General features: G+C 44.0%; 1 protein-coding gene across 1 annotated transcript in view; it reads left to right on the top strand.

The window, feature by feature from the left end:
- LOC111866230 (UDP-GalNAc:beta-1,3-N-acetylgalactosaminyltransferase 1) overlaps positions 1-18,189 on the top strand; it is a 76,002-nt gene extending 57,813 nt beyond the window's left edge. The window contains exon 2 of the mRNA XM_023854988.2: positions 14,591-18,189. Within this exon, the coding sequence (XP_023710756.1) occupies positions 14,621-15,673 (1,053 nt within the window). The 5' untranslated portion in view covers positions 14,591-14,620 and the 3' untranslated portion in view covers positions 15,674-18,189. The remainder of the gene's footprint in view (positions 1-14,590) is intronic.
- Positions 18,190-18,416: the final 227 nt, after the last annotated feature.

The following is an 18,416-nucleotide window of genomic DNA, read 5'->3' as shown; positions in this document are numbered from 1 at the left end:
TATACAGAAGAATATATATGTATAGTCTTTGAAATGCCAATACGGATCCTTATCGGTGCAGCGCGTCGTATTAAATACTAACGTAAAACCTTTGCCTCAGATTGGTATCACTTCGGGCATACACCATTGGTTGGTTTAATTTTCAAGCCGTTTTGTTGTTGCTTCAACAGAATCGAAACTATGAAGTCAACCTCGTTTGTATACAGAGGTGAGACCAAACGGCAGATCTGACCGTGTGTCCGGAAGCAGTATGGACCGTTAATCTCCGCGCCCGTTGATGCGAACGCCATTGCTGACTTGTATTTTATATGTTCTCTGCAGTTATTTACTTCGCTTGTATCCGCAGTAAGCACCTGTCGTAATAGGGTCGTCAAGTGGCGCTTCTGTCGGCGTTCGCACGAACTCGTTCCAACTGGCGAGGAGCGGAAACATACCTACAGCATACAGAAGCATATGAACATGGATAACTGAGTCTATGAAGTGATTGGCTATGAAACGGATAACGATGGGTCGATCCGTAGCAAGGAAAGTGATTGTTCATGTATCCGGATCAGCTTTCCTGTTCATTAGGGTGCATCAGTGTCTATTGTCTGACATATAGTTGCCAACCTTATTCAAATGTGACATCTATCGCCGAGATCTATAAACTGCAGAACGTAGTTAGGGGTTTCCCCGTGTCATAGCAACGAGATATCGATTGTCTCCAAACACACCAGGAATTGGCTGTTATTTATATGTAGTTTGCTTTATTCTTTGATTATAAATGTGCATTACGTAAGTAAGACATTAATAACGCAAGGTTTGCGGTTCTGTAAAGTCTGGAATAACGAAACGGGCCTTTGAGTTCTAAACGAAACCCTTATTACACAGCGTTTTCCTTGTTGCATATTTGCAGTATCTTCCGACGTTTCAGCACGATATGGCTGAGATAATATTATGCATACTTACATGGTCCTATCATTCTGAAACGCCACAAAATATTAAATATGCTAAGTGATAAAGTACAGTTTATACGGAGATAAAAATATTTATGAATTCAAGGCGGCTACAAGCGTCTGAATTGCAAATTAACAATATGTTTACTGCCGTAACTACTCAACCGTTTGCAACTGTATGCATAAAGCGAATTGCCTCTTCGGCCGGCCCACAAAACTTAGCATTCATGTGTATGCAGTAAACCCTCGCTAATCCTCTTACAGCCAGCCCGAATGTCGGATAATCCCGATCTAAATATTTAAAATTCTGTTCGCATTTGAATACATACTTTAAAAGACGCATATGGCATTTAGGAAGGCAGCTGAGTCACCTGTCTGTTCAGACAATCCTTGAGACAGTTTCTTCAGACCTGCATCATTACGTTCAGAAATGAGTACAACTTCTGGGTCTTCTATTGATGAATAAATGTACTGTCTTTTTATAGTTTTTAAATGAAGGCCGGGCAGCAAACTTACGGAAAATTACCACGTTAATAAGTTTAATTCTTCCCAAAGAGTATTTTAGCAATCGAAATTAATAAATTTAAATTGATAATTTTCATAAATATAATAAATATCTACCATTTTATTTATAATAAAACATCAGTGGTCAGCATCACACTCTGGCCGCTTTACCCCCAGGGAAAAGCCCCCGGTATCCGTAGGGTGGGAGGTTGGCCCCCAAGCCGGTGTGGACGCTGTGAAGGAGGAGAAATTCTTACCTCTGCTGGGACTCGAATTGCGACCTTTCGTCTATCCAGTCCGTATTCAGTCGCTATCCCAGCTCCTCACAACTGAGGAAAAAGGTAAAGCTATCCCTGTAACAGCCCGTGAAGGGCCATAGAGTTGTGAGACGTCGAGGCTCCCACATTTTCTAGACAATCAGCTCACAGATGGCGGTGAGATCGGTCTTACGCGCCGGTCCCCCTTTACCCCCAGGAATATTCCTGGAACTCATTTCTGTTAGAGACTGAGTCGACCCCAGGGCCATAGTGCAGGTGGAAGGATTAGATCAATAGAAAAATCCAGTTACCTGATCGGGAATCGAACCCGCTACCTTCGGGTTTGTAGCATAATGCCTCAGCGGGTTGCCCATCAAAGAACACGAAGATTCAGATATGCGGAATTATAACTTTTGTTACGTATTTTGTACGGTTGTGAAACTTGGCCTCTGACGTCAAGGAAAGTACACAGATTGAGGGTGAAGTGTACATTTCCGAGGAAAGTCTGACTACAAGGCGTCACATCCCGGGAAATTTAATATATTTTTGATTTAATTTTTTAATGAAATTCGTTTAAAGTGTTATAGAGATATCCTCAACATCGGACTCGTCTGAAGACGATCGGTTGATGGTGAAACATATTCATTAATGCAGAGTTGGATGCTCCTGGTATTTCTGTGCGTATTCTAATGTTTAAGAATTTATATTAACGCACTAATTTTAAGAATTGTGGGTCTGTGTGCGGAAACAGAGATGGTGCCATATTTTGAAATATTTTGGATTTTTGCTTTCAATATACGATATATTAACTTTATTTTCAATTTTGATTTTCCCCGAAAAATTCGGAGGGAGGTACATGTTTGGCATGGCCCCTCTCCCCGACGGCGCCCTTGAGAGTCGTCCACCTGTCATCCTGGGAATGAGCGGGTTGTCGTGGCGGTAACACGTCTGGTTATATCTGTCGGACACAGACTGTACTGATTTCTCTTCGGTTCATGGACGCCAATACTGTTTTGCTACGTTTAACACCGACTCTTCGTCCGGCTTCTCCGAAAATTTCTGAAGCGTGAACGTTTAATTATTTCTCAAGGTAAAGAAAGCTTTGGCGTTTGCTGTGATTTTTTTGCCTTCACTTTCTTTTCGTGCGTAACTGCGTTTGTCTGAGCTCTTTGTATTCCCTTAATAGGTTCTCCGAGCACTCACAATTCAGTCAAAACATCCAGTATTGGAAAGAATCCGTAATAAGGTTTCAAGAAGCTCTTCGGGAAAAAAGTTGTTAATGAATACTAAATAATATATAAGAATTCAGTTCTTACCTCACAGGAAACACATTCCATCTCCGCTACAGAGACCAACCGGTTAATGCTGTTTGGGGAAACAGTCGCTGTTTATTGTGAGAACCATACGGAACACACAGATACACTGTGTGAGTAGAATGCAGAGAATTTATATGTAAGAATTCAGTTCTTAGCTCACAGGAAACACATTACGTCTCCGCTACAAAGACCAACCGGTTAATGCTGTTTCGGGAAACAGTCGCTGTTTATTGTGAGAACCATATGGAACCCACAAATACACTGTGTGGGCAGAATGCAGAGACTTTATATATGAGAATTCAGTCCGTACCTCACAGAAAACACATGACGTCTCCGGTACAGAGACCAACCGGTTAATGCTGTTTGGGGAAACAGTCGCTGTTTATTGTGAGAACCATACGGAACACATAAATACACTGTGTGAGTAGAATGCAGAGAATTTATATGTAAGAATCCAGTCCGTACCTCACAGGAAACACATTACGTCTCCGCTACAGAGCCCAACCGGTTAATGCTGTTTGGGAAACAGTCGCTGTTTATTTTGAGAATCATAAATACACTGCGGGCAGATTGCAGAGATTTAGTATTTTAAAGCGGGTGGTATATATAGTAACCACTGGGCGTTAAGGGATTAAATTAAAAGGGTGGTTTCATTCTATGTTACCGTGCCCTTGTTGAGTAGTGCATTTATGTGGTTATTGGTTTAGTGAGCCATGGTGCTGTTAGCGTAGTGTTTTATGATAGTGTGTCAGAATTTGTATTTGCTTTGTCAGTGTGTGTCCCAGACACGTTCGATTATGCCAGTATGTGGGTGTTAGCGTCCTTGTTATGTGTACGTAATAATTTTTTATGTTAACTTAGGCGTCGGTATCGATTTTGAGTTCAATGTGAATGCGGCCTATTCTGAAATCCATTTTTAAATTGTTTATTTAACGAGTCTTTCCTAAACTATTCCTCAGTTCTGAATTCTGATGTTAGCAACGGCCGCTATTGCATGAAGTCATTCATCATTATTCCTACGCATGCTCGTCTAGATAGATCTTTTCGTCCTCTTTACGTCTACATAATTTCCCCAGCGTTAATCTGTATTCTTCACTTAACATTAGGTAACCAAATTTCATACTCATGGGATGCGCTAAGAGTCTAGGGATGACGTTCTTGACTTGTATTCGGGAGAGATTGTGTTCGAATCTCGGCCGTGGTTTGCTTCAGTTCCTCCAGGCACCTCTATTTCGTCAACGCCTCCTTTCATGTCCTTTAAGATTTATCATTCATCAATCATCCTACCATTCAGCGCTCTATAGGCTAAATGCTGTGAACATTCTGAAAGGAAACAAGAGGTAATATTAAAGTTTTATGTGTTTTTCTGTTTTGTAGTTGACAAATCGAGCATAAGCGTATATACCCCATTGTGAAGTTAAAGCAAAATTCAAAATTGTCGCTCTGCAAAATTAATTAAGCATCACGCCATGAAGGCGTATAAGGGAGTGGAGCTACGTATCCACGTATTTTTTAACCTCTCCACTAGATGAGATGATACGCTTTCACGCCGCGGCTGTTTTACTCCCGGAGAAAAGAGCCTCTCGATACTAATTGGCTAGAAGGCTTGGTGAGCCCTAGAATTGGTCTGGATTCCATTGAGAAGAGAGAAACATATTGGCATTGTTAGGCATTGAACTACCCCAGTTCTTACTGTACATTGTTCTGGAGCAAATTATTTAATAAAGGTAGATGTGTTATATGGAGGGGCGTTTGTTATATCTGTTGTGATAGAGGCTGGACACCAGCCGCCACTGTACCGGCTTGGGTGCCAACGTGGTGCTTATGCATGGGAACCGTGTCGCATCCGTCAAGAGGCGTGAATAAACTGAGGAAAGTGTTGCTGTGTTGGACACACTCAGTGTCGTGCTAATCAGTGTGTTTATTGAGAAGTGCCAGGCAGAGCTGTCTTTTGCTGCAGGAAAACCATAACGACAGGAAGTATCGAACCAGAAACCGAAAGTGCGGTTTCATACTCGTGAGGTCCCGGGTTCAAGTCTTGACCTGGAGACCGGCTGTCCTGACAGGCTTACTGCATTAAATCAGACCACATCTGAGGATTTTCTTGGTCTTTCCACCGAAATTCTGGGATGATACCTGAAATTAGACTACAAACGCTTCCTTCGACGTGGTTTTCCTTACTCGCTCCAACGTCTTATGTTTTCCGTTTAATATTCTTTAGTCCCTCCAGCGAAATGCTGGGATAGTACATTAAATTAGACCACGATCTCTTCCTCTCATGCTAGTGAAGCCAGACCAATTGCAGGCCTCAATAACGGCGCTCATGGTTGCCAAGTAGCCAGAATTATGCGTCGTAATAAGGCTGTCATGACCCTGTGCGTCTGTCAGTGCTGCACTGATGTCTCTTATAGTTCAGTGATCGCATTTAATGAAAATCAGCCTGAAGGTCTTGCCATTGGAGGCCACTCCAGTATAAAGTTTAACTTTGAAACAAAGAATTCTTGAAGTTTCACTCTGAGACCAAGGAACACTTGAAGTTTCACACTAAGATCAAGGAATACGTGAAGTTTCAGTCTAAGATCAAGGAATACGTGAAGTTTCACGCTGATATCAAGAAATACGTGAGGTTTCAATCTAAGGCCAAGGAATAGACGAAGTTTCACTCTAAGATCAAGGAGTACGTGAAGTTTTACTCTGAGACCAAGAGATACGTGAAGTTTCACTCTGAGGCTAAAGAATAGGTGAAGTTTCACTCTGGCACCAAAAGATACGTGAAGTTTCACTCTGAGGCTAAAGAATAGGTGAAGTTTCACTCTGGCACCAAAAGATACGTGAAGTTTCACTCTGAGGCTAAAGAATAGGTGAAGTTTCACTGAGACCAAGAGATACGTGAAGTTTCACACTAAAGCCAAGAAATAGGCAGTGAAGTTTCACTCTGAGGCCAAGGAATAGGTGGTGAAGTTTCACTCTGACACCAAGGAATACATAAAGTTTTACTCTGATGCCAAGAGATACGCGAAGTTTCACCCTGGGACCAAGGAATACGTGAAGTTTCACTGTGTGAACAAAGGAATACGTCTGGGTTAGATCAGACCAAGGGGTTCGTGGAGCTTCACTTTGAGACGTGGGTTACCTTGAGTGAGAAAGTTCAGAAACACTTCTTTGGGAGGACAATGCTCCTTATCCTCGCAAGTGCAGCGGAACGCCGTTCCGGTTGAGTGGCGCTAATGTAGATGCACGAACATCTGAAGTCCTAGGATCCTGCATCTCACGCGAGAGGTCGTGGCTTTGAATCTTGGCCCTTAGACCGGTCATTTCTTCTATTTTTCCTTCAGGCAGATTGCAAAATAGTACCTCAAGTTAGGCGGCGAACACTTCCATGTCCACGCTTTCCAATTTATTATTTAGTAAGTATCTTATCATTTGACGTTACGTAGTGTTAGCTTTTGAGTGCTTCTTTAAATAAGCCAGGAATAAGTGCCAGCACAGGAGGTCATTTATATGCGTGTGATGGACGCTTCTGTTTTTAGCAGGCACGTATTTGCAGTCAACGGTTTAGCGTCTGACATGTTCGAAAATAAACAGCGTTTTTCTTGCATTTTATTGTTGCTCCGAATTGGACGCGTGGGGTCTTGAAAGGCAGACTCGCCTTGGGAGAGGTGAGTCACAGAGTGTCTTGGCAGAATGTCTGAAAATGTCCGCGACATCATTGATTGATGGTTTTTTTAGAGTTGTCTCAAGTGCTGCTGTGAACAGACTCAACTCCAGTGCTGGACATAACTATAGTTCGAGCCAGATAAATATGCCGCGGTCTGCGCAGCAGAATATTGGATAATGGGGACTGTGGGACAAGAAAGTGGCGGGGGGAAAAGTTGCTACAAATAGAGAGGAACGTAGCTACTAAATTTGTCACAGTTAATATGTCCCTAGCCCCCAAATCTGAAAATCTAATTTAAACATATTGTCGCGTGTTACTTATGTAACGTGACAAATTCACGCAGGTCTCGGGATTGGCGAGTATGTTTATTGAACGCTCTCTTTTACACTAGTGAGTACAATTATTATGACTTTCAGTATCACAATTACTACTTCTGCTAGAGTCAAAGTCAAACTGAAAATTGACTGCTCGTCTAAGATCAGATGCAAACTGAACTGTACTTCTAGAACTCAACTGTCCCGTCTGAGTCTCATTTTACGACCGACGGTCAGTCGGCCAGTCTGTCTTGGAATAAAGCACCCATCTGGGGTTTATGGCCATATTTTTATTACTGTTGAACGTTACGATTTTGTTTTTTTGCGGGGCGCCCTCTCTGACGAGAAGATGGGTCTGTCTTCATTGCATGCTACTGGGTCTTGCCAGCGTAGTCCTTCTCTGGTCTGAGTCGCTTGAGACTCGCAACCGTATTTTACTGTCTCAGAATTGAGACGAGAGAGAGAGAGAGGTGCACACACACACACACACACACACACACACTTACGGATCATCCTCAGAGGGAACATCAATACTTATTCGGAAACCACCATCACAATAGGTGTTCTGATTGCTAAATTACATACACACATAATGCCTGGAATACACAATGTACACAATATTCAACTTATCACAATCACAGCAGCCTTCCTGGTATTAAAACTTTTAAAGTGTTTAAAAAATTTAGCTTACCTGGACTTAAATATATTTAATAGACACGGACAAATAGAAATGGAAATATACAGAAAACCCACAACGACAGACATAACAATAAATAATAAATCATGCCACACTAAAGAACAAAAATTGCCAGCATATAGAAATTGGATACTCAGACTTCTTACACTACCCCTTGAGGAAAATGCTAAAAACAAAGAGTTAAATACTATTATTAATATAACACTAAATAATTGCTATAGGAAGGAAGACATCACACGTCTATGTAACAAACTTAAGCGAAAGATGGTTAACCCGGATAATAATGACGAAAAGGAACAAAATTATTTGCCTCTTTTTGGCTTTTCAATCATTTCCATGATTACTGTCATCGGCCCGTACTGATGGTGTTTATTTAGTATGTGTTGGGCAAATGCTGATTCGTCCTTGTTTCGTCTTATGTTTCTTATGTGTTCTTTGTATCTTGTTAGATTTCTACCAGTTTGGCCGATGTATACGTTTTGGCAACTTTGGCATGTTATTTCCTATATCCTACTTTGTTCGTAGGGGTTTATTTCTCGTTTTTCATTTATTAGTTTTCCTATTGTGTTGGCTGTTTTGAAGGCTATCTATATGTTAGTGTTTTTGGATAGTTTTGTGATTTTTCGTATGTAATTTCCTGTGTAAGTAGAAGTGACCCATTTTGTTTTTTTTCGTCTTTATTATCCGGGTTACCCATCTTTCGATTAAGTTTGTTATATAGATGTGTGATGTCTTACTTCCTGTAGCCATTATTTAGTGTTATATTAATAATAGTATTTAATTTTTTGCTTTTAACATTTTCCCTTGTACATTCAGCCCCCTTAAATAGGACTTTTGCGGACCGCTTACGGAACACCTTTCTCAAAGATTTGGTTTTCCCGTTGTCATGCAACGAACCCTTCGTTGTCCTTTCATCTAGGAGGAAACGCGTTTGTTGCTTAAGGTATTCCTAGGCAACGGCCCAATGTTATTGCGTTTCCATGGATTCCCGGCACGCGACTATGGTATATACGCTACCAGATTTCCTCTGAGTTTCTATAAAATTCGCAGTGACCTATCATGGAGAATGCCGGCAAAGTATATTCCAAGTTGTATATAAAGACATATGCCTGTTTGTTTTCACATGTACCAACATCATACAGACATCTTCGGGTAGGTAAACAGGATGTAGTCGCTCGGAGCGAGATCAGGTCTCTAAGGAGGATGGTCAAACAACACCCAGTTAAAATGCTCCAGCCGTGCTCTAGTGTGAGCAGCTGTATGCAGACGCGCATTGTCATGGAGGAGCAGTGCACCGTATGTCAGCATTCCACGCATTTTGTTCTAGCAGAGCTAAAGCGTTATGGCTCAGGGACAAAAAATGTCCAGATATTTGGACAGTTGGGCGAATTTGAGTAGCGCTGAGGCTAAAGAGCAGAGTGACTTTGTATCAGCTGTGCTGATGGAGGAGTGTGAGACGGGGAATAGTGGAGACTTCCGTCTTCATGTCCTTCTTCGCGGCAGATTTATTTGGCGCAAGCTGTACCTGCTAGACGTGTCGCTCTTGAGACTGTTATAGTCGAGCAACCCGGCGCCGCTTGTTGACCCAGAAGATTCACTACTCTGTTTGTTATAACAGGCCGCTGGCTACCATCCAAGGGTTAAATGAATCCATCCCACATTCTCACATTTTTAAGATCCGTTTTAGCCTACTTTCCTTATTTTGAAGAAAGTAGGCTTATGAGATCACCTTGCTATCTGAATGTCTGTGTATCCCCGTATCAACTTCCGAATGCCTGAACCAGTATTTATGAAACTTGGTATGCATATCATGAAAACTATGCCCATCTAAACGATGTTTCATAAATCCCTCCCATTAGTATGTGTATCTGCATGTTTGTCCCCCTATCGTTGCTAGGCAACGGCTTAGTGAACACATTCCCGCGGCAACGAGTGCACGCGACAGCAGAAAAATTGTTGCACGCGTCGTATCAAAGGAGAGTGTGTGGGCCTGTGTATCCGCCTATCGTTGCTAGGCAACGGCTCGGTAAACATGTTCCCGCTGCAATGAATTTTTGTAAGCTTCGTTTTCTATGAGGTCTATGTCGTGTCAAAGGAAAACGGGCGATTAGTTCTTCCCAGAACCTCTTGTAATATTATTTCCTGATCTACGCCTAAATTTATCAAGTGATCCGCTACCGTCAGGTTTTTCGATTACAATTTTCTATGCATTTCTCATCTCGCCTCAAGATCTGAGACCAAAAGTCCTAGAGCCGTGAGACAGTAGAATATGGCAATGAGTCCCGCGGGACTGGGAACCAGGAATCATTGTGCTGGCGAGGGCCAGCATCAATTTAGCAGTCAGTCATCTCCCCCAGCATGGCTCAGGGTAGGATTAGAGACATTAATTATTTATTAATAATTCGTTATTACATATTTAATCCATTAGTGTCCCTTTAAAGCTAGTGGTTACTATATGTACCATATTTAGAAGCAGCCCTTATGCGTATTTATTTGATAGATTTCAAAATAAATGTGTCAGAATTACTCTTATAACTGAACTGTCATGGCTGACAGACAAAAGAACGCAATGTGGAGACCTAAGAATAGGAAGCATTTTGGAATTTAAGAACTACCCGGAAGGACGGAAGAGTGTATTCCGAACCCGAGTAAATCGGGACGGAGCTGTCCTTATGTATTAGGAATCGAGACTTCTTTCACCTTTACTTCCTTGACTTATGATCAGTGACTGCAGTGCGTTTGCTCTACCAGTTGTTCCGTGTTATTTGCCGGGCAGTAACGAAGTTACCCCGGAAACTGGATAACCTTCATTGAAGGTTCTTTGCCTGGGAACTGCCCACATTCAAACAAACGTTACAGTGACAGCTCAGGTACCACTGCTTAGCAACGGCGAGTAAACAGTCGTTGCTATGTAAGGTCTACAACAATATGTGACTATGGGATACACCCACAGTGGATCGTGTGCTAGCCAATCGCAAGCTAGAAACCGTTGGCTGTCTACCAACAGCTGATTAAACAGCCGGTGCTAGTCAACCCCATGTGGAGACGGGGTCGAATACCTCCACCGTGACCCTGCGAATCGTAGGATGCGACGAAAAGGGAAGTCTAAAATCTGAGATAGTAAAATATGGTCACAAGTCCCAAGGGACTCGGACCCCATAAAGATTGCGCTGGCAAGGGCCAGCAGCATATACAAAAGACAGACCCATCCTCTCGTCAGAGAGGGCTCCTCACAATAACAAGACCGTAACTGTCAAAGAGTAATAAATATCTGGTCATGAGCCTCAGATAGGGCTTGACACCAGGACTTACTAGCTGACCGTCAGTCGCAATGTGACTTGAACTTTGACTTGGGAGTTTGACGGCGGTCAGGCATACGACCGTTCAAGTGACTAGACTGCCGTTGTAGCGGATACTGCTAGAAATAGGGCATAGTCTGCTGTGCTGATCCTGGACTGACAGAGGCCTTGTATGTACATACATATGTATTATATTGTAACGTGTCTGGAATCCAGAAGAGTCGCTTCTATGGAAACGCTAGAACAGACCGCTACATAGGAAGTAACAATAGCGGCACTGTAATCCCAACAGTGAGCCGTTGTGTAGAGAACATCGAATCTCCACGGTTACGACGAATACGCGAAGCGTTCCCACAGAGACAACGCAATAACAATGGGTCATTGCGTAGGGAAGGCGGAACCGACAGAGCAACGTTTCCACTGCTATAACAGAGGGTTCGTTGCATAGCAGCGGCCAAGGTTATAAAAGCCCAGTTTCGACGAGAAGTCTTCAGTCTCGGAATAGCCAGCTAAGAAGCCAGTCGCGGTCGAGCCATCTTAGAAGTCAGTCCTAGAATAACCGCCAGAGAAGAGAGTCCAGTGTCGGCCGAGTTATTGTAAGCAGTAATTGTAACACTGCAAATGGTAATGGTTGTAAAGTGTGAGCGAACGGAATAAACTCGCTATATCGGACAACGGCGTAAACTTATTTGTAGCGTGACACACAAAATACGCTACAATATTGTACATATATTGTAATGTATTGTATTATACATACATATATACATTAAGTCTCAATTGTAAATACGTGTACATAGTGACAAAGGACTAATACTATCGACTGTGACTGACAAATGACAGACCCGACCTCTCGTCAGAGAGGGCGCCCCACATGGACAGGACAGTAACTTTCATTTAAAGAGTAACATCTGGTGGGGCTCGACACCAAGACAGACAGACTGACTGACCGTCAGTCGCAATGTGACTTTGACAGTTTTACATTCTTTCATCGTTGCATGTGTATTCGTTGCAGCGGGAACGTGTTTACCGAGCCGTTGCCTCTCAACGACATGAGGGATGCCCAGACAGCAAGGTTATCTCATAAACTTCCTTTCATTCTGTCAGAATAAGGATAGACAAATACCTGTAACAGGCCGTGAAGACCCATCGAGGCTTCCACATTTGCTAGGCAATCGTCTATTGTGACATCACACATGAAAGCCGGAATATCGGAGCGAGATGAGACGTCCATTGCTAGGGAACGTCTCGGTAAGCACAGCTGTACCACGGTCCTTTTTTAATCAGAGGATATCAGGTGTGTGTACGGGTATACACGTGCTAAGTTATAGTGCAACAAATGTGGCGTTTATTCAGAAAAGCTAACGAATTCTATCGTCGAATAAGAGACACCATTTCAGAACATGTAAGCGGTCTTAGAAAGAACAAAAATTTAGCAATGGGTCCCGACGGGGCCCCGAAACCAAGAATAAATGTGTTGGCGAAGGCCAGCAACACATTTCTGCTCTGCTCAGGACGGGCAGTCGGTGGTTATCCGTGAGCTGGTGATCACGGGAGCAGCAAAAGGAATCTTAACTGTTAGAAGCCGCTACCAAGCAACGAGTGTGTGAAGACATAGCTCAGTGGGTAGACTTGGAGTGTGCTATACTTATGTGTAGAGTGCGCAGAACAGCGAAAATGCTGTAACTATCGGTGAAAACCTGCCCCAGCGCCACTTTGTCCACCACAAATCCCACTTGACCAGGCCCCGGGATCGAACCCGGGCCACCGCGGTGGAAAGCCAGCGACTAACCGCTTGACCTATGGCGCGGCCTAATGAGCATTAAGTAAATTCAGTATTCAAAAGATTACGAAACTGAAGAAGAGGCCAGGGCCCAAGAAAGGGCTGTAGAGCCATTGATGAATGAAATTCAGTATTCAGTGCAAACCATGTGTCTAGTCACTAACACGTGACAATACGATACAATTTATAATTGATTATTTGTGCGTGTTATTCGTGGGAGATGGCGTTAAGTACCGGCCTCGATATATCTGATAACTTATAGGACTGGAAAGATTTGTTGGAAAAGACGGGGCAAAATAATAGCACGAAAGCTGTTATAACATATGGCGGGACTTCATATTGAATTTTGAGTGGGTATTATGTTCATTATGAAAAAAAAAAAAGCTGGACTGAATAATATATAAATTCAAATTCCAAGATAATCCCCTTTATCATTGCTGTGCTGAATTATACCTCACTCCCAGAAAACATATGGGGCAGTGGAGTATATCTCCATGCATTCTTAGCTTCGGCATTCAATTGACGTGAGCTTTTAGCGTCATGCTCCAGCAGCTGTAGCCCTGGCTAAAGAGACTAGTTTAGTGGTCCCAGAGCCGCCCAAGGCGCCGTCGAGAAGAGAAGAACGAATTTTCATGCCTCCAGTTTAAGTGGTTTATCAGTGCGCTGGCAGGCAGTCCCCTCTATGTATTCAGGGAGTTTCTTACCGTTACCGCAGCTGATGCAAACTTTTACGTATTTCGCTTCTTACTGTAGTGAGTTAAGGAGACGGGACAGCGACTGGGTACGGAATGGACGGCCAAGGGGCCAGAGTTCGAGTCCCGGTAGGATCAAGAATTTTCACTTCACCACGTCGTCCAGACCGGCTCTGGGACCCGCCCAGCCCCATAGCCAATAAGTACCATGGTCTCTTTCCCCGGGGGTAAAGCGGCCGGAGCGTGAAGCTGACCACACCTCCAATTAGTGCCGAGGTCAAGAAAACGTGGATCTATACATCCACTCCCCCATACTCCTTCATGGTGTACTGTTTAATTAGCTAAGGACAACTTTACTTTCTTACTATAGTGAGTTCTGTGTTTTCTGCAGGCGCGCTGGTGACTGTCAACTAATAGTTTTCTTGTTAGTGTGAGTTCTGTGTGTTCTGCAGGCGCGCTGGTGACTGCCAACTAATAGTTTTCTTGTTACTGTACTGAGTTATGTGTTCTGCAGGCGCACTGGTGACTGCCAACTAATAGTTTTCTTGTTAGTGTGAGTTCTGTGTGTTCTGCAGGCGCGCTGGTGACTGCCAACTAATAGTTTTCTTGTTACTGTACTGAGTTATGTGTTCTGCAGGCGCACTGGTGACTGCCAGCTAATAGTTTTCTTGTTACTATAGTGAGTTCTGTGTGTTCTGCAGGCGCACTGGTGACTGCCAACTAATAGTTTTCTTGTTAGTGTGAGTTCTGTGTGTTCTGCAGGCGCGCTGGTGACTGCCAACTAATAGTTTTATTGTTACTGTATTGAGTTCTCTGTGTTCTGCAGGCGCACTGGTGACTGCCAACTAATAGTTTTCTTGTTAGTGTGAGTTCTGTGTGTTCTGCAGGCGCGCTGGTGACTGCCAACTAATAGTTTTATTGTTACTGTATTGAGTTCTCTGTGTTCTGCAGGCGCACTGGTGACTGCCAACTAATAGTTTTCTTGTTAGTGTGAGTTCTGTGTGTTCTGCAGGCGCGCTGGTGACTGCCAACCAATAGTTTTCTTGTTACTATAGTGAGTTCTGTGTGTTCTGCAGGCGCACTGGTGACTGCCAGCCAATATTTTTCTTGTTACTATAGTGAGTTCTGTGTTCTGCAGGCGCACTATGGTGGCTGTCCGCTGGTAGAGATGCTGGAGAAGCGGCGCTATGGGGCGGGGCTGCCCACGTATCCATTCCTGGCCGCCTGCCTCACGGCGGCGGTGTGCCTCTTCCTGTGGCGCCTGTCGAGCTGTCCCGTTCCCCAGGCCACGAGGCTCGTGGCCCCCAGCTACCTGCTGCTGCTACCCGGCAACGCCTCTTCTCTGCCGCCCCCCTACCCCATGCACAAACTGGGGCCAGGCGACCGAACCACTCTGATCGACGTGAAGGACTTCGCCTTTCAGCTGAACAACTTCCCGTGTAACGGGTCGAGTTCTTTGCTGCTCCTGGTGCTCGTGCACTCGGCGCCGGGGAACGTGGAGAAGCGACGCACCATCCGCGAGACGTGGGGCCGCGGACCCCACCGGGTGCTGTTCCTGCTGGGTGCCGTGGAGTCGCCAGCAATGCAAGCCGCCCTGGAGGAGGAGAACCGCGTGCACCGCGACCTGGTGCAGGGACGCTTCCTCGACTCCTACCGCAACATGACGTATAAGCACGTGATGGCGCTCAAGTGGACCGCGTACTACTGCCCCGGCGCTCGCTACTTGCTCAAGACGGACGACGACGTGTTCGTCAACTCTCCCGCTCTCCTCGACTTCCTGGCTCAGGACTTATCGCCGTGGGGTGCCCGGCGCCTCATCCTCTGCGAACCCTTCAGCTTTGCCTACGTGAAGCGCTCCTACAGGTCCAAGTGGCGGGTCTCTCCCCTCGAGTACCCCGGGCGCATGTACCCCGCCTATTGTGCAGGCTGGGCCGTGCTCTACTCGCCCGACGTGGTGTTCCTCCTGTACCGCGAGGCACAGCGAACCAAGTACTTCTGGATCGACGATGTGCACGTTACGGGTACCCTGGCAGCACGCGCTAACCTGACACAGACATCACTCGGCTCCCTGGTGCTGTCCCGGGAGCAGGTCCAGTTTCTGGTCGGCCCCAGGGATAATGGCTCCGAAATTGGCTCGTTCCTGTTCGGGTCGCCCAACCTGTCGCTCAGCGACATACATCGCTTGTGGCAGCTGGTACAGGAGCGTCGGCCGGCGTCTTGACGTGCACAGTGACAGGAACTGTTCTCCCAAGTGCCTTCTCTTTAGTCACACAGATGCGATAGGTGGTGGAAGGCTAGTGAAATTTACAAAATATGGCTTACGCTTAATTAGCACGTACTTAAAATTAATTGAAATCGGATATAATTTGTGACCTCTTTACGGGTTTGTGGCAAACGAAGTTAATTTATAAATAAATATATTCTCATTGTCAACAATATGATATATATGACACAAAAAGAACATGGTGATATAGAAAAATATATTATTAGAATAAAAAATATACATATATTATGTATTTTCGTAAAGAGCGGGATTCCCAGACAAACTCGTAACACATTGCTGTCAGGTCTACTTGGTCTTCGTGACCCTGTAATTTATTTGAATATTGAAATGATATTTTCTGGAGCGAATGTCTTGCATGATTGACTGAATGGTGTTTTTGCAGCTCTCGGTGGAGATCAGGCCATAAAACAATGTGCTCACTTCTGTTCGACATGCAATATGTCAGATTCTTCTGTCTATATTCCACTCTTGCACGTTATATTGCAAGGTGCTAGTTCTCTGTCTCTCTCTAGTGACCACCAGACAATTAGCAGAATCTCGTTTTAATACTAATTAAGTATAATAAGTGGGTCCAATCGCAACTTTTGCTCGATGCCTCTTCCACACTGATGCTTTCAGCACAGATATTTGTGTTCAGATCACTGAGGAACAAGATTATCTGGATCTTGGTGGAGACATAGCATTATTTCTGAGGAATATAATGTCTTTTGTCTGCAATCTTCAATTTGAGTACATAGAGGCAATACATTCCTTACAAACATTGGTATATACCTACCAAACTACACGGAATCATGCCCCAGAAGGCCATGATCTTGATGCTTTTCTTGTTGGTATTAAATGTTTAGTTGCCCAATACCCAGTATTTTTTGTATCTTTGTTTGTCATGTCACAGATGCATGAATTCAGCAGCTGCTGTTACTGGAAAATCACTTCATTACTGAAACTTGTGTCATGAAGTTCTGAGGGATAAGTCTAGTCCAGAATTACACTTAATATACATCCAAATATGAAGGGAATTTCTGTGGAAGATGTGGATATTAAATTTTAGAATATTAATATAATTTCAAAGGTCTAAATATTTCAGATATGAAGGGAATATGAACCAAATGTTATAAATGTTACCTTACACAAACACAGATGATGTATCAAACATATTGTCGTGTGTTTGGAATCTGGAAGCGATACTTCCGTGGAAATGCAATAACAACAGACGCTGCATAGGAATATCGGTAACGAGTATTCATTGCGTAACAACGCAGTAACAGTGGGCCGTTGCATAGGAACAGCCCAAGGAAGGACAACAGAAGGTTCGTTGCATAACAACATCAGACACGAGGTTATAAAACTGCAGCTTTGTTATCCAGAAGGAGTCAAATGTGCAAACTGTTGTAATCAAGTGAAATTGTAATAGAGAATAGACTGATACAGTATCGGTCACATGTACCCTCCTACGTGTGACAGTCTGTCTGTATGTGTGTAGCAACACAGACAACAAGAAATCTGCCATACCCTGGCAACGGTCACACAGGTACACCACAGTTGATTGCTAGAAGCAGTGGAAGTGCCTTCTAGCAGTAAGAACAAGGTAAGGTGAATGTGTCACTCAGAACCACAGGACAGGGAGAGGAGTAATTGCTTGTGGGATTGTCGATGTTCAGAAGTTGGCTGGCCCTGGAAAGGGCAGTTTGTTCCACCGTGAGTGTGCTGGCAGAATTTGCTCCTTTGTAGTAGACCAAGTCTTCACACCGTTCAGTTGGTTTGTCCGGCCGGTGATTTGGTGCTGCTTGCGCCAGTAGGAACAGCTGCCTACGGTTCGGATGATGACTGAGCCGTTGTCTCGACTCGGTTGCTGGAGAGTTGCGGCAGCTACATTAGTTGTCTGGTAGCAGAGCGTGATTGCTGGGGAGTTGCGGCAGCTGTCTTTGGCGCAGTAAAGAGCTGATGACTCTGATGACTGATCGATCTGAACTGAATGTGATCACAGATGATTGCTAGCTTTGGGCTCCAAATTTTATACCATGCTTGCTGGGCGGAGCTTAAACTTGCAGTTGTGATTGTGAGCACTGATTGTCTAGCGCACGTGATGATCTACAGATGGGCTGGACATCGAGTGCTGTATAAACACAAGTGGTGGCAGCAACATGTGGCAATATGATACTGACTAGGCGAGAGCGCCGTCTGTTAGACTGGCGAAACTGCCTGTTAGTATGTGGGATGTTCCCACAGTCTTGCTCTAGCAAGTTTAGTGGTCAGACAGTAACTCTTATTAAAGCCAAGAATAACTGTAAAGTTTTCAAGAAAACTCCAGCACAAATCAGTTTATTTAATCAATGATACAGTTTGCATAATAGTATTTTATCATCTATATAAGTTATGTTGAATATTAAAATGGGTCTTAAAGACAGAGGATGGGATGGTATGGATTGGATTGATCTGACTCAGGATAGGAACCAGTGGAGGGCTCTTGTGAACACGGTAATGAACCTTTGGGTTCTATAAAATGCTGGGAAATTCTTGAGTAGCTGCAGATTTGGCTTCTCCTCAAGAAGGGCTCGGCTCCATAAGTAAGTAGGTTATGTTGTGATGAATGGGCAAATTATAAGATTGTACTGAAATGCATAATTATGATCAGTTTTTCTGAAAGTGCTGGAGATAGCAATGAAAAACTCCGGTCAGGGTA

Source organism: Cryptotermes secundus, unplaced genomic scaffold, assembly GCF_002891405.2.
Source record: "Cryptotermes secundus unplaced genomic scaffold, Csec_1.0 scaffold834, whole genome shotgun sequence".
In the NCBI taxonomy this organism is placed as follows: domain Eukaryota; kingdom Metazoa; phylum Arthropoda; class Insecta; order Blattodea; family Kalotermitidae; genus Cryptotermes; species Cryptotermes secundus.
This window is presented reverse-complemented; position numbering and strand designations above follow the sequence as displayed.